The sequence below is a fragment of the Pogona vitticeps genome, chromosome 2 (genome assembly GCF_051106095.1).
Source record: "Pogona vitticeps strain Pit_001003342236 chromosome 2, PviZW2.1, whole genome shotgun sequence".
In the NCBI taxonomy this organism is placed as follows: Eukaryota; Metazoa; Chordata; class Lepidosauria; order Squamata; family Agamidae; genus Pogona; species Pogona vitticeps.
In genome coordinates, this window is record NC_135784.1 from 255,977,082 (window position 1) to 255,999,878 (window position 22,797).

Sequence of the window (22,797 nt, forward strand, 5' to 3'; positions counted from 1 at the left end):
GATAAACAGAAGTGTTAATCATTTCAGTTTATTCAGGTAACACACTGTAAGCTAAAATTCGTTTTTATATTATCACACATTTTAGAGTGAATATGGTTTGCTAATTTCATTTAAATCCCTGAACAGGAAGAAGCATATTAATTTGGTACTTCAAACTGCTCTAATGTTAGGATTTAAAAAGTCCTTTATATTTAACCTGAAATATTATTTTTCCTTCCAAACTTATTTTCCTTTCTCCTACTGTTGTACTACACAGAAGGAAGCATTCTACAGTTAATATGAATACAGTATGCATGGAAAATATTTTGAGTACCATGAATGCAACGACAGTAACGTATCATTTATTAAACTCATCCTCACTCTGCTGTGGGCTTTTTTGAACTTTGCAAATGTTAGCAAGATTTAAGATTACTGGTTAAACTTTGAAAAGTTGTCACAACAACCAATATATAATATGAATATTACTTACCTAGTTTTTTTCTACCGAGTTAGCATTCTTATGCAGATGTTCTTTAAGTAAAACTCACAAGCTGAGATAATTAAAACTGCAAAAAGTAACACGAAGCTACATTTTTGTTGAAGTTTCACAGAACATAAATTCAGCTGATAGTAAAATACAGAATAGTCTGTGGATCTGCAAAATAGTAGCAATGCTGCTTGTTTATGGCTTACAAATATAATTGGACACAATGGATCTTGTGATTGTGCCAATTACTTTGGTTAACACACCTGAGACATGTTTTAATTAGGGATTCTAGAATCTGCACAAAATGTTGGTTATAAGGTCATAGGATAAAAGCACACATTAAGATTATGAACTATATTTTTAAATACGGTACTTTAGATTTTTGTTATTACAGCCCTACTACCATACAAGAACCAGAAATCTCAGCATGGAAGTAAATGCATTTTTTTTTGCATTGTGATTGAAACACATTAGTTAGATCTCCTGATCATGAGTTTTTTAAAAAAATTCCAGTCTTTCTCTTTATAGATGCAAAAAGGTACCTGATTTCTTTGCATGTTAATCTTTAAAATAGTTCTGTAAATATAGGTAAAAATCTATAATTTTAAAGATAAAAACTCCAGCAAAATCCACAAATACAGTTAGTTTTTGCTTTCATATATGCCACAAATGGGGCTAGCCCTGGGACAATGGCACTATGCATAATGAGTGCCTTTGTAATGTCAAATTGTGTGGCTGATACACAGTTGGAAAACCCAGCACACTAAAATCTATTTTCTGTTTATTCTTATCTAGAACAATATTTACAAGTGGTTTACCACAGTATGTCACATTTCAAAATGAAATCATTGGGGAGACACTTTGAAGGGGGACATGAGGAATACAACCCTCAACATTTGATTCTTCAGTCTTAGAAGTTTGGTGAACTTTCTGACCAAGCATGACATTCCATAACAGTCTACTGGATGCATTCTCACTTCTTCAAAAGAAGAAAGGGAGATAAAATTATATATCATTTCAGTATATGGCTTGTGATTGCAAATATGCAGTACTTGGACACCATCACAGTCCTGAAACGTCTTTTGCATTTCATTAGTATACTTTTAAGGGAAACCACATGGGTTTGTATAATCAGTTCTCTGCCAAATTGTAGCTGAATGTCTGATTTCTGTTCACAAGCTACATGAAGCATGCCATCACCCATCATGGGAATTGTGATGTGTGGTCTTTCTTTTTTTTCTTTTTTTGGCTATGGTGTTAAGGGATAAGAAAATGGATCGCAAATCTTAGCACTGCAAATATGTCATGAGTCATAAATGGACATGCATGTGATTCCACTTTTGATAGTGGCTAATATGTGACAATGAAATATCTATCGTTCAATAGTAAACAGTATTAACCCTCTCTGATGCCCATACCTTGTTATATTCTGAGCCAGTTCTGGTATTTCATGATGGCAGTGAATGGAGAGAGGAAGAGGTTTGCTCTGAACACATTCTCAGCAGGAAAGCCTGGTGCAATGCTGAAGGACAAACAGCACAGTAGAATGGGCTGTCAAATGGACTGTGTGCAACTGACAGTAAGAAAAAGCAAATATATCATTGGAGTATAATTTCAAGCACAAAATGTGGTAACCAGGATTGGCCAAAAAAAAAAAAAAAAATGAACACAGGAATTGGGACAGATTTCCCTGAAAATTCCTTTTTCAGATAACCTCTCTAACTGCTATAACTCCATTGTAGGCATCCTTCAGTCTGAAGAGACTATGGTAATGTGCTCTGAATAGAGGTCTTGGAACAGCGTCTAGTGTGGCTGAAAAAGCCACTTCGAGAGTGACAGTCCCTTCCACACTGAAGACAAATACAATCTGTCCCGTCCAGCTCCCCGATTTTGCTGGTTTCGGGACCGCCTCTTTGCCTCGGCCTGCTGGACAAGGATCTCTTCAAATTGGGAAAAGCCATGCTGCACCGCCTGCCTCCAGGCTGCTCTAACTACACCTTTGGGAACCAAATGATCTCCAGAACTGATTGCATTTTTTTTTTGTCTGATCTCATTCCGTGTGTCGGTTATACATAGGAAAATGTAAGCATATTTTTGTGTAGAACTTTTATTAAAACTGAGTTTCTTGAAATACAATATCTATTTCTGCTATACTCAGCTAGAACTGCGTATCAGTAAACCCCAAGATGTCATCTCAGAAATAATTTTGGGACATGCAGTCACAACTGGGAAATCACAGAGCTTTTGTTTTAGACTATTTTTCATATATTCAATTTGTGCAAGTCACACCAGATGTGTTCTTCAATTCATTGTTTCCTGCTCCTGGAAAAAAACCAAAGGTGAGTGATCCTACCTGTGCCAAAAAAGTAGAAGTGTCCAACAGGGACCAGCAGACCAAATGGCAGGCTAAATGCCTGTGTAGTCACCCTCTTTGTAAGCTCAGAGGACACAATCTGGATCCCCACATTGAGAAAGGAAACTTTCATATTCCCACCCCTTGCTCTGAATCTGAGCATTGTGCCTTCAATTTTTATTACCAAAATAAGAACTGACACATTGCCCACTTATCCCGGAATAACCACGCGAGACAAGATACATGGATTAAACATGGGCCACACTTTATTATTCTTCGTTCCATTTTATGAACATGCCAATCCTCTGGAACAAGGGGGGGGGGTTCCTGCTGTAGTGCGGATTCAAATTCGTTGCTGGGTATTAGGTTGGCTCTTGCCCAGCTGCCAGGCTGGGCTCAGGCCTCAGTAATTCCCTTCGTTATCAACATGGAATAACTGACGGCCTCCGAATTTCCCCGGACCCCTTCCTTCTCTCTGCGCCTACCGGGGTCCGGGATTGCCCCCAGTGCATCCTGACCTCCCAGCACCGCGGTTGCCTGCCCGGGCGTGCTACTGGTCGAGACGCGCAGGAATTTGTTGCCACTGCCCAAGAAACCAATATCCAGTACCTTTGAATCCGCACTACCCGCCCTGTGTGACCATATACTACCACCTTTGCTTGGCCAACGCTCCTAATCCAGTGTGGGATAGGCAAAAAATCCCCGCCGCCGTATGCCAATTGGGTGACAGGTCAAAAATTCCTATCCGGCCCCCCTATAGGGCGACCAGCTAATCTCACACTAGAGAATAGGGCGGGCGGGTGGATGGGCCAGTTCAGCATGGCCGATGGAGGACAATGGGAGAGCGCCTCTTTAAATGACCTCTGACCAGCCCACACCCCTTGTCCATCCTTGCATTCGGTCCCTCAACGTCACGCGTTAATCCAGGTAAATTGGCAAAGCCACGCCTCGATAATTGGATCCCTTCGGTCCCTCTATCGGCGTGACCAAATGTCATTGAATGTACAATCTGTATCTTTTTTTATTTACTTTTACTTTTTGCTAATGGAATAAATGCACAGACATTTTAAAAGTTATTAGTGTTTAATACAAATAAAGGGATCCCAGTAGTATACATCTATTAATTCTTTTATTGATTTATACAGTAGGGTAGAAAGCAACATTGATAAATGTAGTTAAGTGTTAACTTTTATGGTATTTTCAAGTGGCTCTATAGAATATGGGTGTTTCTGTATGTACTTGCAACACTCAAACTTATATATTTTGAGCTACCATTCATATTTCCTGTGTAATAAAGTACAGTACAAAAGCTTCAAGGTATCTTAAACTTTCACATCTGTTCTTCAAATCTTTAAAGGGAAGATCAAGAGCAGAAAAACAAAATATCCATCCATTCATTTAATAATCCTCAGGAACTGTAATTGTCAGCATATTTGCAACTGCAATCATATAAAACCTTAGTTAGGATAAACTTACTGTTGTAAGTGAAACAGTGAACTAAAGGTTCCACAAATCTCTAGTATTCTTCTCCCCAGGACTGCTGGTACAGATACTATGAATTTAAAGGCTCAGGTAGAGGATAGCGTGGAACAGCATATACAGTGGTGTCTTGCATAGCGAGCACACCGTTTAACAACAAATCAGCATAGCGATGTCGCTTTTGCGATCGCATTGCGATGTTTACATAGGCAAAAACTCGCATTGCGATGATCGGTAAGCGTTTCGCTTACTGATCTTCGCATTGCGATGTTCTAAAAACAGCTGATCGGCGGATCCAAAATGGCCGCCGGAAGAAAAAATGGCCGCCTGCTCCATTTTCGCGCCCTGCCCTCGCTTACCGAGGGGGCAAAAATGGCAGCCCTATGGAGGATTCCTGCTTAGCAGTGAGTTTATTCCCTATAGGAACGCATTAAACTCCATTTAATGCGTTCCTATGCGTCCCCCCCCCCCGCATAGCGATGTTTCCGGATAGCGACGATTTATCTGGAATGGATTATCGTCGCTATACGGGGCACCACTGTATTTTAAAGTAGCAATGCCATTACTAAGTAAAAACACAAAGAAAGTTAGCAGAGAAATTTTAATTTATTCTCTTCTCAAAATTACTATTTGAGAAACCATTTACAACATTTATACATTGGCAATTTAAATTAAAATGACTTACAGTACCTGCAGAAGAATTTTACTATTCATCAGCTATCTTTCTATCATTCAGCATTCTAGTTCCTTTTTTTTTTGTTCTTTGTCTCTGGGGATAAAAATCCAGCAATTGGGTAGAACTAAAAACAGTGCTGGGTTGTGGTGTTTGTCTTTTCTTCCCTCTTAGAATTTTACATTCTTTGCCTAACTAGAGTGCAAAATTTTTTGTTTATTAATACAATTTTATTTTATGCCAATAAATTATGACTATATTACATAAAGGATTATATGTTGTTTGAACAAAAACTACAAACTACTCAAGCACCATATGGGTTGCATTATAGGCTCTCAAGCAAAAACCACTCATTCTATAGAGTTTGTCCCAAAATAATTTTAAATGAAATTGCTGTAGAAAAATCCTCAGAATTAATATAATGAATGTTGCACATCTATAGATCACTGCATGCAAAAATTAGTGCATTGATGTTGCATAGCTGTAATCTAAGAAATTGCTTAATAACATTCATCTTCATTTAAAAGATAAGGAAAATGAATGTTAAGTCCACGTATACAGTCTCATTTCACAAACAGACCAAGAGGAGATACAACTGTTTCTTCCTTCTTTTCCTAATTCATTTCAATTACAACAGCCTCTCTTGTTCACTTGAGCAATGTTTTGGGTAGAAGTGCAGTCCCTTTTACATCTTAGTAAGTAGCTTGCTTCCTATTGAGCAGCATATCGCAAGACTGCTTCTCTCTAGAACATGAAGGTCCAAATCCTATTGCACTCATGGAGCAACCACTTAGGTTTCATACAAGCAACATGCATGTGCTCACCCATGCCCTGGTTGGGCAACTGACTGTGTACTAGGCATGTAAGGGACTGTCTGCAAAAATGGAACAGTTTTGTGTGATTGTCTTTAAGCCCATTTTTTGACAACAGGACCTGGCTAAAGTTACAATTTATTTTCTGCATACAAAAAAGGGTGTATTTTTTTTAAAAAAAATGTTATAAGCCACATTTAAAAAACAGATATTTGGCAGAGTTCTCAAATCAGTCATTTGTATTTGTCTTTATCCACTGTATCATTTTGATCACCGAATCTCTTCTTTTTTCTTTTTTAGATTTTATTTCCTTCAAGATTTCACCTGTTATTGTTCTCAGTTGTGGTTCAAGTGTAGTGTTAAGAAAACTTTGGACCTAAAACAATAAATATATAAAGTTAGTTTTCAAGTAGTATCCAAGGCTTTTTCAGTAATTAACTAAGGTTCTGAACAAATCGTGCTCTTTATCCAAATGTAATATTGAGAGTAACACAACAGATGATACGGATTCACATGAGTTTTGCCTATAGTACCCAAGGGCAGCCATTTTCAACAGGGTCCATATGACCCCCTGTGGGGTCCTGGCATATTTGAAGGGGTCACAGACTGGAAACAATTCTTCACAATTCTTTATACAATCCTGATTTGGCCTATATTTCTTTCATATTGTGCTTACAGCTGTGGAATGGCTGCTCTAGGACATGTGCTCCTAACTATGGAATTGACTGCTGCATGTGAGGGTTAGGGGTTTTATAAAGATTGTCTCTGCCTAAATTTGGGAGGGGGCGTTATCTCCCTTCTGCGCCAGCCAGCTATTCAAGACGGCTCTCCATTCCAAAGGTCCACCACTGGACGCTGCCCAAGGTTTCCTGCTTCCAGTCCTTACTGAGAGTGTTGCATGTACTCTAAGCATACACAAAAAATCCAACTTTATTACTTTCCATTCCACATGATTTTTCACATACAAGATAAATATCTCTATTTTCTTCATACTTCAGGACTATCATGTTGTTTTATTAAGCTCTGGTCCAATGATTCTCCTTACCATTTGGAGCTCAATGTCTGTCCTGACAGACCTCACGAAAGCAGTTAATGCTTCAAATCCACTCCTGTAACAGAAAGCGTGGTGAGATTTTTGTAAGGGAGAAAACATTTTTATAGGGGATGCTACATGTACAGCACTACATCTCATCTCTCTTCACCTACTCAAGAATATTTTTGCAAGAGTAAAATAGAACTGCTAATATGGATTTTCCCAAAAAACCTTTCAAATTCAAGGGCTATATTTCTACAGGGGAAACTGGCCTTACTGGAAACAATAGGTAAGACCAAAATCAAGAGAGGAAGCATCTGTTCTTTCTCGCTTCTGCTCTCCTTTTCATCATTCACCCAGCTTTTCCCATTTTTCTCTTTCATGGACACAAGCACAGAGACTTGACTCCTTCACCCCAAAATCATCATGAACAGAAGCAGTATTTTATGTTGTGTCACTGTTGCCAGGGGAAGGTTAAATGCTCAGTCCCCCAGGCATTCCTGAGGGAAACCAGTGCCTTCCTGTTGCTCTTGACAGTGTGGAAACAGCAAATCTAACTATGTCAAGATCATCGATGAGATGGCAAGGTTTCCCCTAGTGATCCAATAAAGACTGCCATCTCCAATAACTGAAGTGCAAAACCAGTCTTTTTCCCCCCTGAGGCAAAACAGATGGTGGTTATTATCACACTGCTTCTCAGCAGATACTAATCTCTTCCTCCTGTGGTTCCTTCCACAGTAGCCCTTCTCTCTTCCCACCCATTGGGCCCTATGGCTCCATGCGCATTGTTGCAAAGTCTGCCACTTCCACGTGAGTGCGTTAAGAGAGTCATCATGCAAAGCTACAGCCACAGCCACCAGGACCACCAAGACCAACATAACCTTGTGAAAAACAATTATTGCCACACAAAAATAATAACAAAGCTTTTTCTTACTGTGAAAAGATAATACATTGTGCTTCATTCCAAGGAAAGAAAAACAAGCTAAAACTGCTAGGAAGCAAACGATGAAAAGGAAAAAAAGATTTCCTTCAAGCTTGCACCTGTGACTAGATAATATATCTCATTCAAGGGTGAACAGCTGGCTTGATTGGGCTCTGAACTTTTAAAATGTTTCATGCCTACTTGCAGACATCAAAGTTAACAGTCCATTAAAACAAAGAAAATGGACATTGCTTAGGAAGGCACAAGAAATGAACTGCTTTCAAGTCTGTTAGGAGCAGGTTTCTTAATCAGCAAAAAACAAACAAATGTAATATTACGTAGCTTAAAGCTAGAAGGGCATAGTGATAATGAATAGCTGCTTATGGCTAATAGACACCAAAAATGAGCCTGTATTGTGGATAGGAAGCTTCCACTATGACAGATTTTGGAGAGACAGAATATCAGGCAAAATCCAAAGAAACAAAGCAAAGCAAAATGAAAGACAAAAACATGTGGCACCTTAAAGACTAACTATAATATTTTAATGTAAATTTTCATGGACATGTCCACTTCCTCAGACATGAAAAAACAGAATGAAATGAAATGTAGATGAAATATCAGGTTCACATTCTGAATGTTCAAAATAGTTTCCTATAGGCAATGGTGTCAGACAAGGCAGCATTTTATCCTCCTCTCTGTTCAATCTGTACCTAGAACATACCATATGGAAAGCTGGGCTAGATTCAGACAAAGGACAAATGAAAATTGGTGGGAAAAATACCAGTAAATACCAGTGGTTTAAGATATGCAGAGGATACCATCTTAATGACAGAAAGCAGCAATTGCTTGAAACAACTGTTAGACCAAGTGAAAGCAGAAATTGCCAAAGCAGGATTGCAGCTGAACGTTAAGAAGATAAAAATCATGACTACAGAAGGACTAAACAATTTTAGTATTGATAAGGAAGAAACAGAAATAGTGAAAGATTTATTCAGTCATCAATTGAAATGGAGACAGCAGCCAAGAAATCAGAAGAACACTGAGACAAAGAAGGGCAGCAATGAAGGAATTAGAAAAGATCATTGGGTGTAAGGATGTATTGCTGGAAACCAAGACTATCGACACTATTGCATTCCCGACCACCACATATGGGTATGAAAGCTAAATAGTTAAGAAAACTGATAGGAAAAAAATGGATTCATTTGAAATGTGGTGCTGGAGGATAGTTTTGCAGATATCCTGGACTGCCAGAAAGACAAACTAGTGGGTCCTAGATCAAATCAAGCCTGAACTATCTCAAGAAGCAAATATGTTTGAAACTGAAGCAGTCCTACTTTAGGCACATCATGAGAAGGCAGGATTCTCAGGAAAAGACAATAATGCTGGGAAAGGTGGAAAGCAGCAGGAAAAGAGGAAGACCAACTATGAGATGGACTGACTCTTAAAAGTAACCACAGGTTTGAGTTTACAAGAGCTGAGTGGAGCTGTTGAGGTCATTTTCGAGATCACTCATTCTTAAGTCTGACATGGGTGAAAGTTGCTCTATAGTTGGAGGTCCCTCTGGAACACTATTGTTGTGATTTGAAGGTTGCATGAAAAAAGGAGTGAATGAGAGGCTATGCAGGATCATAGGACCTTCCTGGACATGGATTTAGGTAAATACTGCACTGGATAAAAGATAATAAGCTGCTGGTTAACTTTATCATGACTAGACTTGTACTATCCTCATATATTTCCATTACAGTATTAAATATTTTCCCTAGAAAACATATCTCTACATCTATCATGGGGATTCTATCTCTTATTTTCTTGACAGTCTATAAGCATAATCACTATTCATAGTGAAAGAACCAACTGCAAAGAAATTAACCCCCCCATACGATAAAATGGCACCAGAGTTGCAAGATAAATTGAAATTACATCAATTCATACCTATTGTACAGATGTGACCAGTTGTCTGTTACAAATTTCCATGTTATCCAGTGGCCAATCTCATTTCTTGCCGCATTTTCAATTATTTCTGCTATACGATATGATGGAGTGCTAGAATCATTCAGGGTATACTGCAAGAATCTGCAAAGAAATACATTTGAAGTAAAAGAAAAATTATGAAAAAAATTGTATTTCTAAAAACATTAGTAACTCTTCTAGGCAAAGAATCTGTTCTCCAAAATGCACCTTACTCGTCACTAATTTTTTTTCCTGCCATCCATGAAATGCAAGGCTGGTTTCAGCAGGGAAGAAGAGGAACAAATTCTGTGACTGTCCACTCCTTTTTAAGCCACCTAACAGCTAGAAAGTAATTCTGGTTTGCTTTGTACTGGGGACAAGGAAGCTCCAAGACAAAAACCCAGCAGAAGAGCTCTCATCAAGGATTTTTCATATTAAAAATGAAACTGAAATGATCAGAAATGTTGAGAGTGGGGGTCTGCCTCTTCTGCATTCCCTCCTCCATTTTCTTTCCAGGACAGTTGCAATCTGCCTCTGCTGCTCTGTCCTCCTGTCTCTGGGTTGCCTGCTTTAGTGTTTACGGCACTCACCACCACCCTGCCCTCTCTCTCCTTCTTTTCTCGTGCCACCTTTCTTCACCTCTTCTCCAACAGCTGCAGCCAATCTTTTCTCTCTCTCCTTCCTAGATTTCTTCTCTGCTTTTGTATTTTTCTGACTTTTTCTGGAGATAGCACTGTGCATCTAATAAGAAGGGAGGAAAGCCAAAGAAGGAAAACCAAAGGCAGAAGAGACAGTAAAACAATAATCACAAAGAGGGGAATAAATTCATACTCAGAGCAGAAGAAAAGTAAGGGGTGAAGCAAATACAAAAATAGAGAAACCATGGCATGGCAATACCATGACAGAGTGAAGGCAGAGATGAATTAGGGACAAGGGGAGAGAAAGAAAAGCGCTCCAGTTAAGCAGGCTCCACTGGAGAGAAAGAATTTGCGCTAAGCTACCACTCAGTAGATGAAATAACACTAAATTGTCCTTCGAAACAAATAAACATACAAAGAGGCTCATTTATAAACAATTTAAAAAAAGATTTCGGAAAGTATTTTGAAATGTGTGAAAGAAGTATCCTTCCAGATTTTTAAAAAAACAATTTTAAAAGAACTGCTGATTTCTCCAAGAGAAGTGGCTTTCAAAAAGTAAATTTGGATCAAATACTGAAATGCCCCATGATCGTTTGACACAACCAACACCAAGAAGAGACAGAACAAGAACAAGGGAACAAATGCCCCATGTGGAGGATCCCTCAGTTACATATCAGTTAAAAAAAACACACTAAAGACATGCAATGCATAATGGGCAACAGATGTAAGAAACCTGTATGGCTAAAATGACACATTTAGTACCTTTTTATAGGGCAGGACTATGTATGTACTGTATCATGATTATGTAAGAATAGCCCCTTGAAGAGGCCTAATATTATTCCAGAATCCTACAAACCTCATATTTCATTTAAAAGCCAGCAACCAACCCCTCTTCAAATGTCCAACCTTGTGATTATAGACTTGGAAGTGTGGAAAAAATATTTTAAAATCACATACACCAGGAGACATATGTTCCATGTGGAACTTTGATATGAAAAGATAAAACCTTTAAAACTCTTGCATCAGATCAGAGTTCCAGTTTTTTCCTAGGGACTAATTGAACTTCAGTATACAAATGACTATGTAACTTGGTTCAGTTGCTGAAGCTCCAGCTGACAAGCTAACTTTAACCTAAGGATTAAACTATAAACTACATTAAATACATTGTGTGCAAATTAGAACCATTTCCCTTTTTACTCTGACATAAACCTACTTGATTCTGATCCACACTGGGCAAGCATATCGATCATCTTTTTTCTTATTGTAAAACGCTCACCTCCTATACAATAGTTTAAGAGAAAAAGAGTTCTAGAAGCAGATTTACACAGCTGGACTGGAATCAACAACAAAACTGGTAAAACAGAAGTTCAGCCTTGAAAAGTGCATGCCTAGGATTCTGACCTCATTAATAAAAGGGAACAATAGCAAATGTATGGACAGCTCATGACAGCAGAATGTTTTTATTTTTACTTCCTTCTTTAAGAAACCACTGGTTTAAGAATGTGGGATATTGTGCTTCTTTCTATATTCACAATTCAAAACACCAGGAAATTGACTGATATTGCTGTACAATATTGTGCCTGTGTTGCCAAAAGGAAAAAGGATGCCAAGCTTTATAAAGAAAATGGCAGAGTGAATACTGACAACACCAATAAGAGCAGTCAAGATTTGGATAGCTTCTTATACTTGGTACCATTCATAAGGAGATACCAAGCAGGAGCAAATACCAGGCAAATACTCCTTTTTCATCATTTAACCTCTTCCCACACAAACAAAAAGAAATTGTCAGGACTGTTTTTCAACAAGTTCTCTATGTTAAAACCCCCATCTCAAAAAATCTTTGTCCATATATTCCTAAATTTGGCATTGAGCAAGAGACGACTGTCTGCTACAACTATGACAAATGTTTTTATTTTAAAATGGTTTCATCCAAAGTCCATTTTAAAAATTATAAATTTTTGTTTGGGCTGCTCCCATTTTGAGAACTGCCTTGTAAAATGTTGATTTGCTCTGATGCAGAAGATCATGTAAAAATAGTCTTTTTCTAGTCATTTCTTCAATGGTCCTCAATGCACCATCCAATTTTTTGTTGTTGTTGTTTAGTCATTAAGTTGTGTCCGACTCTTCATGACCCCATGGACCAGAGCACGCCAGGCCCTCCTGTCTTCCACTGCCTCCCGGAATTTGGTCAAATTCATGTTGGTGGCTTTGATGACACTGTCCAACCATCTCGTCCTCTGTTGTCCCCTTCTCCTCTTGCCATCACACTTTCCCAACATCAGGGTCTTTTCCAGGGAATCTTCTCTTCTCACGAGATGGCCAATGTATTGGAGCCTCAGCTTCAGGATCTGTCCTTCCAGTGAGCACTCAGGGTTGATTTCCTTCAGAATGGCTAGATCTGCTCTCCTTGCAGTCCAGGGGACTCTCAAGATTCTCCTCTAGCACCTTAATTCAAAAGCATCAATTCTTCAGCAGTCAGCCTTCTTTATGGTCCAGCTCTCACTTCAATACATTGCTACTGGAAAAAACATAGCTTTGACTATGTGGACCTTTGTCGGAAAGGTGATGTCTCTGCTTTTTAAGATGCTGTCTAGGTTTGTCATCACTTTCCTCCCAAGAAGCAGGTGTCTTTTAATTTAGTGGCTGCTGTCACCATCTGCAGTGATCATAGAGCCCAAGAAGGTAAAATCTGTCACTGCCGCCATATCTTCCCCTTCTATTTGCCAGGAGGTGATGGGACCAGTGGCCACGACCTTAGTTTTTTTGATGTTGAGCTTCAAACCATTTTTGCGCTCTCCTCTTTCACCCTCATTACGAGTTTCTTTAATTTCTCCTCACTTTCTGCCATCAGAGTGATATCATCTGCATATCTGAGGTTGCTGATATTTCTTCCAGCAATCTTAATTCTGGCTTGGAATTCCTCCAGGCCTGACTTTCTGCATATAAGTTAAATAAGAAGGGGACAATATTCACCCTTGTAATAATCCTTTCCCAATTTTGAACCAATCAGTTGTTCCATATCCAGTTCTAACTGTTGCTTCCTGTCCCACATATAGATTTCTCAGGAGATAGATAAGGTGGTCAGGTACTCCGTTTTCTTTTAGGACTTGCCATAGTTTGCTGTGGTCCACACAGTCAAAGGCTTTTGTGCAGTCAATGAAGCAGAAGTAGATGTTTCTCTGGAACTCTCTGGCTTTCTCCATAATCCAGAGCATGTTAGCAATTTGGTCTCTAGTTTCTCTGCCCCTTTGAAATCCAGCTTGCACTTCTGGGAGTTCTCGGTCCACATATTGCTGAAGCCTACCTTGGAGGATTTTGAGCATAACCTTGCTAGCGTGTGAAATGAGTGCAATTGTACGGTAGTTGGAGCATTCTTTGGCACTGCCCTTTTTTGGGATTGGGATGTAGACTGATCTTTTCCAATATTCTGACCATTGCTGAGTTTTCCAAACTTGCTGACATATTGAGTGTAGCATCTTAACAGTGTCATCTTTTAAGATTTTAAATAGTTCAACTGGAGTGCCATCACCTCCACTGGCCTTGTTGTTAGCCATGCTTTCTAAGGCCCACTTGACTTCGCTCTCCAGGATGTCTGGCTCAAGGTCAGCAACTACATTGTCTGGGTTGTCTGGAACATCCAGATCTTCCTGGTATAATTCCTCTGTGTATTCTTGCCACCTCTTCTTGATAATCTAACTGATTACACAGGTAAGGTAAATGTAGTTGTAAATAAGAAAAAAATAAGACCTAATGCTGCTGCCTTGGGTTCATTTTAAGGGATAAAAATGTTTAAATAAATAAAATAAAATAAAATATTCTTGTCCTCATCCTTAGATCACAAAACTAATTAGTTAGCAACTCATCAAGAGAAAAACTGAATGAAGTACATAATTTTATTGATTATCCATTAATGTTCTCGGCATATCATAACTTATCTTTAAATGAATTGAAAAAGTTAATGAGGTCACCTTTGAAGTAACCATGGCTCGTGGGTACAGCTGAGGGCAGAGTATGCGTTATATTTTTCTTCTGATCCAGTACTATTTTGCTTGTATATATTCCATAAAAAGTCCCATTCCTTGTCACCACCCAGCTGAACACCATAGCAACAAACAGTTCTGCTAAAACAAGCAGGGCCCCTGAAATAGAGAACAGGGGTTATAACTAGCATAGCACAACACGGTGTTTCATAATGAAAATCAGATACAAAGTCATGAAGTCTGTCACTATGACTGATAAAATTCTAAGTAAATTAGATTCCGTTTCCCATTAAGGTAAATTGAGCATGGATGTAACTCTCTTCCCCTTACAAACAGGAGGTAGCACTGGAGGTCATGTTTATGCTCTAGAAACACTTTAGAGACTCCCAAATGATTAATAAAACTGCACTTTTATTGTGTCTTGCAATTTCCTTGATTCTGGGAACATCTCCTTGGCTCTGCAGGGTCTTATTGGCAGACAACTGAGGCCCTTCCACAATGCTCTGTCCTTGAGGAAAGAATAAGTCCTGGCTGGGGCTAAGTCCTAACTGCAGAAGCAGGAACAAGGACCTAGCCAGTCTCTGAGTGCAGCCCTGGCTGTTGGTAGATGCTACTGGAGTTACTACTACTCCAAGATATGTCCTGACAGGATCCCAGCCAACAGGTATGTAGCAACCAGAGGAGGGCCGAAAGCCCTTTAAATTACCCCAGGAGTGGAGTCAGAGGCTGGACAAGTCACTGCAGAACTACTCCAGGGCCCCAGGAGACAGAGGCTTGCATGGTGTTGTTCCAGTGGGTTCGGACAAGGTTGTGTGATAGTACTGTATCTGATACCAGTGTAGCTGGAGGTAATGAGGGCAATCTGACAGCTGTTGATGCTAGGCCAGTCATGGACGAATAAGGAACCTGCTTTGAAGGGAAGCTTTTCCTGCAGAAATTCTGTTTCTCTCCAAGGAGCACTACTGTATCCTGGCACCAGCCCTGGCCTCTTGATTCTCTCTTCTTCTTCTTCTAGAGAGCTTTTACTTCTCCTACAGTTTCCTTAGCTCCTTCTTTTATTGAACTCCCCACCCCCTTCATCCAAGGTAGCTGACTTCTGGGAAAGAGAATCCCACTCAGATCAAATATGCACTCACTTACACTGAACTCAGTGGGACCTCAACCTGAGCAGATGATGATCAATACATTATAGATTTAACAAATTCTATATGGGTTGCCACTGTACTGAACAGTGCTGTATTATGAGGTAAAAATGGCAAATTTACATGACAAAAGTTTTATACTTTTAGATTATCACATGAATGGATTTTTATAACTGTTGGTGTTGCTTTTATTATTGGTGCAACAGTTTATTGCTCTGAATCATAGAAGAAAAAGAAAAAGCTAAAATGATATAAATAAAGAAAAACATGTCCAAATGTAAAGCTTGGGACAAATTATCCAAATTCTGAAAAAGTGGGGGGGGGGAGGCTAAAAATAAAAGAACAATGGTAACAGTTTAATTTAGAAGACTAGTGATCAAAAAGGGACCTAGGCAGAAAGTTCAATGAAAGACAACCAAATAACCAGACAGGTGTCCACATGCAGTTTGCTTTCTCTGTATACAAACACTACAAAAGACATAAGTTTCACAATCCATTCACAAATAGAGGATGAGCACAGAGGTGACAGACTATATATACCGTATTTTTCCATGTATAAGATGCTACTTTTTTCCTAAAATCGTTACACTAAAAATTGAGGGGCGTCATATACATGGAAGTAAGCTGAGGAGAGACCAAAACGGCACATACCTTGCCTCTGTAAACAGGCTTCCTTCAATCACGAGGCTTAGCTTCCTACAGTCAGGAGACTTAGCTTCCTCCAATCATGAGCCTTATGGAACTGAAGTCAGCTGATGCTGAACAAACCAATTGGAACACACCTGGTTGGAGGTGGAGCTTGTAGGCTCAGATGCAACAGGGACTCCTAATGTCCAAGCATTCTGAGCCCAGAGGCTGAATACTGAAAGCTAAGTTTTCTTAATTTTGGGGTTAGAAAAGTAGGGGGGGGATGTCTTAGAAATGGAAAAATATGGTAGTTAACAACAAAGGTGCAAAGGCTAAGAAGAAACAGGAGTGTATGTATAACTATGTCACATATTCAACCATTCTGCGGCCTTGATACTCATCTCTCCCAATAACTGTCCCGTGAAATCAAAAAGCATTCGCTTCAGCATTTGTTTCAGTATGAAACAGCCCAAGCTATTTACTGCCTCAAGCACAGGAAATTTCATACATCCTGCCAAATACGTCTTTCCATATTTGGCAGTAAAAACAGCAATCAAATAATTTTATTGCACATTCACAAGGCTTTAAAGCTGGGGTAACCATCTTGTTCTGTTAAATAGCAGGGCTAACCTTGTACCAATAAAGGATAACATAAAATTATTTTAAGGTCTCTGACCTGACAGAAGAGGAAATATTTAGAACTATATCCCTGGGGAAATCATGCCATCCCCAATTATCAATTTCTTACTCACTCCATATACATACATAGGTACATAGATAATAATTACCCTTTATCAGGATTGTTCATCCACTTGGTGAAGATTTGAGAAGCTAGGTCTAAACAATCACGAAGCCGAAACCAACATGCTATTTCAATTACTCTTTCCATACTGTTACTTAGAAAACAGACAAAAATGAAACAAACAAGTAAGAAACATGGTGCATTTCAATAAAAAACTGGTGTTAATTAATACATCCTGGCAAAGTAAACTGCAGTAATGTTCTTTGCAGGCAACTGTTTGCAATGATTTGCTCTGAACTGAAGCAAAAAGGATCACCATAAAAAGAATGATGAGAGTGATTTTGGGCATTCTGATAGTCTTTTGTTATTTCCCAAATCCAAGATTCTATTCTATGATTTTATAGATTCCCAGCGTCTGCCCCTATTCTTTCATAATTGTACCATTTAATCAGCTAGCGCTAGAATTATGATGTTGAGAAAATGGTAGTTGTAACTGGGGCTACAATTCCAAGCTCTTAAAATATGAAAATGGTAATAGTTATTGAACACTTTCCAGTGGCAGCAAACACAACTAAGAGTTGTGGGGCACCTTAAAGACTATCACACTTGTTATAGCACGGGATTTGTTGTACTATAGCCCATGAAAGCTGTTCCATCAGATTCTAAATTCAGAATTTCAAATATATGTACAGTACAGATGGTTGGGTGTAAAATAGCAAAACAGTGAAATCAGACGTGCTACTGCCAAGGTTTCCTCTAAGCTGTGTGCCTGCATGCACACGACTCTGCCTCCACCTACATGCAGGGCTTTTCCATGCACCCACCGTGATCATTTTCAGCCCCTTTGGTTCTGGTCATAAAGGAACCCTGCGTGGAGGCAGTATCACATAGGTGAGGAGTTAAGCCCTGCCCAGAGGGGCTGGAAATTAGAGGGAATGTTGGCTACTGCCCAATAACTGCCTTGAAAAGGGTGGATGCATCTTAGTTTGGTGTTTCAGCTGTGACCATTCCTCCTTAGATGACCCTGATAGAAGTCCAGGCTTGTAATGGAGTCTAGCCTGCTAATGGAATTCCTCTCAGCTCCACGGGCACACTCAGAACCCCTTCACCTCATTAAGATGTGCATCCAAGATTACCTTGGTTAGTGCTTCATAGTCCCATTCCTGTGCTAATTAAGTACTGTCTATTATCTATTATTTGTATCCTTAGCTAAACGTGAGTCTCACCACCATGGAGATGAATACAAGGGCATGTATTTGCACTCTTTGCATCCAAAGAAATGGATTTTGATCCAGAAAATATTTCTGTTAATTTTTAAAGTGCTGCAATACTTCGCCTTTTCTCTCCCCAAACCTTACTTTGGCCAGCAAGGTTTGGAACCTTAAGGTCAAGTTATTTTGGATTGAATAAGGACTTGCACTTGAGAAACCAAAACTGTAGGGGGTGCCAGTGTAACCAAGCAAAATGTAGCCCTCCAATGGTTAAGGCCGTTAGCCAAGATGACAAAGAAGGGTTGCGAAGACCCAAGCACACAGTAACAGAAAGCAGAAAAATTTAGAGCAGTGCCTTCCAGAAATCCTAATGAGCAAGAAGAAAAAAAGCATATTTCAACGAAAACTCAGGAAAAAGCCGCCTGGTCATGGAAACAATACAATTCATGAGCAGGTGATACCTTTAACTGACCATTAAGAATATAAAACAAAAAACAAACACTGAAATATTGATGACAACTCAACTTTTTCAAGGCTGTGAATCAAGTTCATTTGGGTAGTTCAAAACTTATGTGCTGTTATCAATGTCCCAAATTCACATGACTGATGGTGTAGAGGCCAGGTTAGCTTCTTAGATGGAAAGCTGCAGCATGCATGTTGATTTCCAGCTCCTTCTCAGCGGGCAGTTTGTAAATTATGACCCATCTCTTAAAACAGAGGATGGTCACAGACATTCTGTGGTCCCTCTTGCCTTCTCCTTTTCTGCCTTTTTGAAACTCAGAGTTTCTTTTTAGCTGGGGAAGCGGGAGGAGAATGCCCTTTAACATGGCCTGCCTCTAACAGAGTTGAGATTAGGAATTTAGTTAAACCACCTGGAACAATGAAAACAATGTTCCTCAAAGACATAACTTTAGTTTGTCTATGCTTACGTTGAATCCAAGAAAGGAAAGCATCATGATATGAAAGTGAGCAATAAGAGTGCTGGAGCAGAAAAAATACAAGCAAATATCCGATGCAACAGGAAAGAACTACGCATATACCATTCTGTGGCTATCACCACCATAGTCTTTGCAAAAACCCCTGGTGCAGTAAAGAGCCATTAAGGGAGAACATGCTCTTAGAACTGGCTGCTGGTGGGAGCAAAACTGAGTTGTGATAGGGCTGATGGACTTTGACATGTAAAATAGGAGACCTTCAAGTTGATCCTGGCAAACCAATCTCATTCCCGGATCAGGGAGGAATATCAGCAAGCATAACCATTCAAATTGTTTTGCAGAAATACCATGTTCTACAGGTCTCAAATCAAGGTCAGAAACCTTGATCTCTTTTTGGAAGTATGAAGTACCTTAAGTAAAAAAAAAACCCTGCTTTTAATTGGTGAGAACAGCTGTATTGCACAGGGTTTTTCCAAAAGCAGTATACATTCTGTAAAGGTAGTGATGGAAGACTATGACTTCTGGATGAAATTCTATTTCATATCTATCCTGAATGATGCAAAGGACCCAATGGTCAAATTTGAAGACTTCTAGTAAAAGAAAATAGTATTTACTGATGATTTCAATCATAGGAACATGACTGACTAACCATTAGAACATTATTCCAAGGAAGAGGCTGCAACTCCAAACTAGTGAGCAGTATCCAGCAGTTTATATTTAAAGCTACTATCTTTTTTTTGCTGGGAAAAGAGCACTTGGACAGTACTGTGAAATATTCATATTCTTAATTCTGGCTTTAGTATCTTGATTCAAAGCTGTAAAGTGCAGCCAATAATAATAATAATAATAATAATAATAATAATAATAATAATAAGAAGAAGAAGAAGAAGAAGAAGAAGAAGAAGAAGAAGAAGAAGAAGTTTTATTATTATTAGTTTAATAGTTTTACTTATGTAAAATTGTCTTTATACGTATATTTTTTGTATTATCTTTTAATGTTGTTAGCCGCCTAGAGTGGTCCTGACACAACCAGATAGGTGGGATATAAATAAAATAAAATAAAATAAAATAAAATAAATAAATAAATATCTGCTGCATTTCTCCCAACAAGGGACCCAAAGCAAATGGCTGCCTAATGAGCTGAATTGATCCGCTCTCAGGAAACATGATCCACTTTGATAAAGAAGAAATAGGCAACCTCCTTGTTTTGAGGAAGGTGTTCCAGCAAAGCTACCAACCTATGCCAAAACAGTAGTTTATATCTGTCCAAGTATTCTTGGTGGCTCTCGGTACAAAAGGAAAGTTACAAAGGATGACTTTTGCCCCACTGAATCTAAGCAGACATCTGGAAATACAGACAAAGACTTCTTCCAAGTCTTTCCAGGAGACGATGACAAGAGAATCTGGGTTGGGATATGTGAATAAAAATCCACAGTTCTCATCTTGCATTCTACACATGTTCTCCAACCAAAGAGATGACAATGATGTCAAAGATGGTTTATCCAAGCTACTCTTTCTAGTTTGAGCAGAGAGAAAAGAACAGGGGTATCTCTGGGGCATTGGCCAGAAGGTACATTGCCGACAATACTAAGTTCTTCCTGTTTGTACTTGATCTGAAGGTATGAAATCAAGACATCAGAATGGGTTCTTCTGATGTTTTGACTGGAGACTGACCTCCCTGCAGCAGTTCTGTAGGAAAAGAAGTCTGACCTAATGAAAACAGATGGAGCACAACATTCTATCAAAATCCCAGACACAAGGAGGATGCTGAGAAAACTGCTATTGTTGCTAATGCTTACTGATGGTTGTATATGAGTCCAACATTGAGGGCAATGATAAAACCTGTATCAGCACAATGGGCTTTATTCTAGTAATAAAACTACATGGTATTGAAGAATATAGAAATATGATATCAAAACTGGAATGGTGCCAAATTTAACACAGAAACCAAGAGGCAGACATTTGTAGTACAGATTGAGCCACTATAGCCACTAAAACATGCATAGGACTGATTAAACAGACAGTATCGCTCTGATCTAAGGCGGTGGCTAGGCCATGCTATTTAAGTGGGAAGAAATATAGGAAGACATGATTGCTCATAGACCTCGGTGCTGAAGGGGCACAAGCGTGCCAAGGTCAGTAAGGAGACCAGTAGTAATATGCTGAGCAATGGTATTGTAGAGAATATCAGTGGCACAATGGACTTCAAGTTCATCCATGTTGATCATGACAAAATGGAGAGTGATAATAAGAACAATGGGAATTGAGTAAGGTAACCATCCCCATAATGAGATGAAAAATTAGAGCCCCATAAACAGAAGCTATACCTATGGCATTGAAAGGCATGATGATACTTTTCAGATGCTCTGAGAATTATAAAAGGCTAGTGAATAATCTTGAATTCAAGAGTCATAATGCCTGCACAAGTCACTCAAAGCATTGCTGGTACTGATTTAGCTCAATGCACTACAAGTTCAAGCAGATCACACAAGGCCACATGCTACAGTATTTCTCCTTCTTAAACGAATCCATGCTACTGTTTTCTTTTTCAAATATATAAGGACTTACATAACAATATCATCTTCCTCTAGCTCCACGTCAAAATGTTGATGAAGGAGATGTGCACAACGATGGAATATTGGCAAAATTCGTGGTAAGAAATATTTCTTTGGAAAAAAGAAATGACATTAAATTATTTTAAAATTACAATATAATGTTAACATTAACACAGTTCAGACTATTAACACTACGTTTTTAATAGGTTCCTTTAATTTGGAGCGCAAATTTAACCATTTAATCAAGATTTAATCATGGTGTTAGACTGGGATAAAGGGGCAGATCCTCAAAAATATTCCACGATCGTCCCTCTCTCTCTTTCCAGAACATCTGCAGTATATCTGCTTTTCTTCAGGCAATAATGTCTCTGTTGGCGAAAATATCTCCAAACCTAATGTTAAATAGTATAAAATGTAGCAGTAAGAAAGCTGTTTGGTGCACACCTGGGAGTCTGTATATCACTGATACTGAATCAGCTACAATGGCCAGAATCCTAGTGGTGCGTATGTAAGGTCTGCATAACTTGCCACGCCTGACTGCAGCTAATTGACAAGGTGCCAGATTGTGTCTCAGTCACATCACAGTTATGGGCCTCACAATGCCACCAAGATGGACTTTGGCACCCTGTCATTTAGCTGTAATTAGCCACAACAAGTTAAGCAAGCTTTGCACAAACTCCCCTCCCTCCCGAGCCCAATATAAGGTGCCAATTTTCACTTATAAAGTGCTATATGGTTTGGGCCAGAATAACTAAAAGGCTGTGTCCAAGATTAGAAGCCACCCTGTAGATTTTAATTCTCATTCAGAGGATCTGTTGCACCATCCACCACCAATGGAATGCACACAGATTAGTATATAGAACAAGGGGTTTTCTACTTTAGCATTCTACCATCTAGCACTCCACCTGATCTCTTTTAAGGGAGATCAGGTGCCTCAATCCCTACTGAGTTTAGACAGGCAGTATAAACTATATTGCTTTTCCAAAATGTTGGCTTTTAAATTTGTTTTAAGATCACACTATACTTTTCTTTCTGTTTTATTTTGTTCTGATTTTCTTTGATAAGCAAAATTGTATGTCACTTTGACAGCCCTGGTGAGTAGAAAAACAATTTACAAATATGTCTTCTCGAAGGCTTTCACGGCCAGGATCTGATGGTTGTTGTGTTTTTTGGGGGCTCTTTGGCCGTGTTCTGAAGGTTGTTCTTCCTAACGTTTCGGCAGTCTCTGTGGCCGGCATCTTCAGAGGACAGGAGTCAGAACTCTGTCTGTGCCCAGACA

General features: G+C 39.1%; 1 protein-coding gene across 2 annotated transcripts in view; it reads right to left on the bottom strand.

The window, feature by feature from the left end:
* Nucleotides 1–3,933: 3,933 nt before the first annotated feature.
* The window catches only part of LVRN (laeverin), a 53,462-nt gene continuing 34,598 nt past the window's right edge, over nucleotides 3,934–22,797 (bottom strand). For both annotated transcript variants that reach the window (XM_072992441.2, XM_072992440.2), the window contains exons 15-20: nucleotides 21,532–21,629; nucleotides 16,864–16,971; nucleotides 14,295–14,465; nucleotides 9,671–9,811; nucleotides 6,829–6,892; nucleotides 3,934–6,159 (exon numbers count right to left, since the gene is read on the bottom strand). In XM_072992441.2, coding sequence (XP_072848542.2) covers nucleotides 6,013–6,159; nucleotides 6,829–6,892; nucleotides 9,671–9,811; nucleotides 14,295–14,465; nucleotides 16,864–16,971; nucleotides 21,532–21,629 — 729 coding nt within the window. In that variant the 3' untranslated portion in view covers nucleotides 3,934–6,012. The remainder of the gene's footprint in view (nucleotides 6,160–6,828; nucleotides 6,893–9,670; nucleotides 9,812–14,294; nucleotides 14,466–16,863; nucleotides 16,972–21,531; nucleotides 21,630–22,797) is intronic.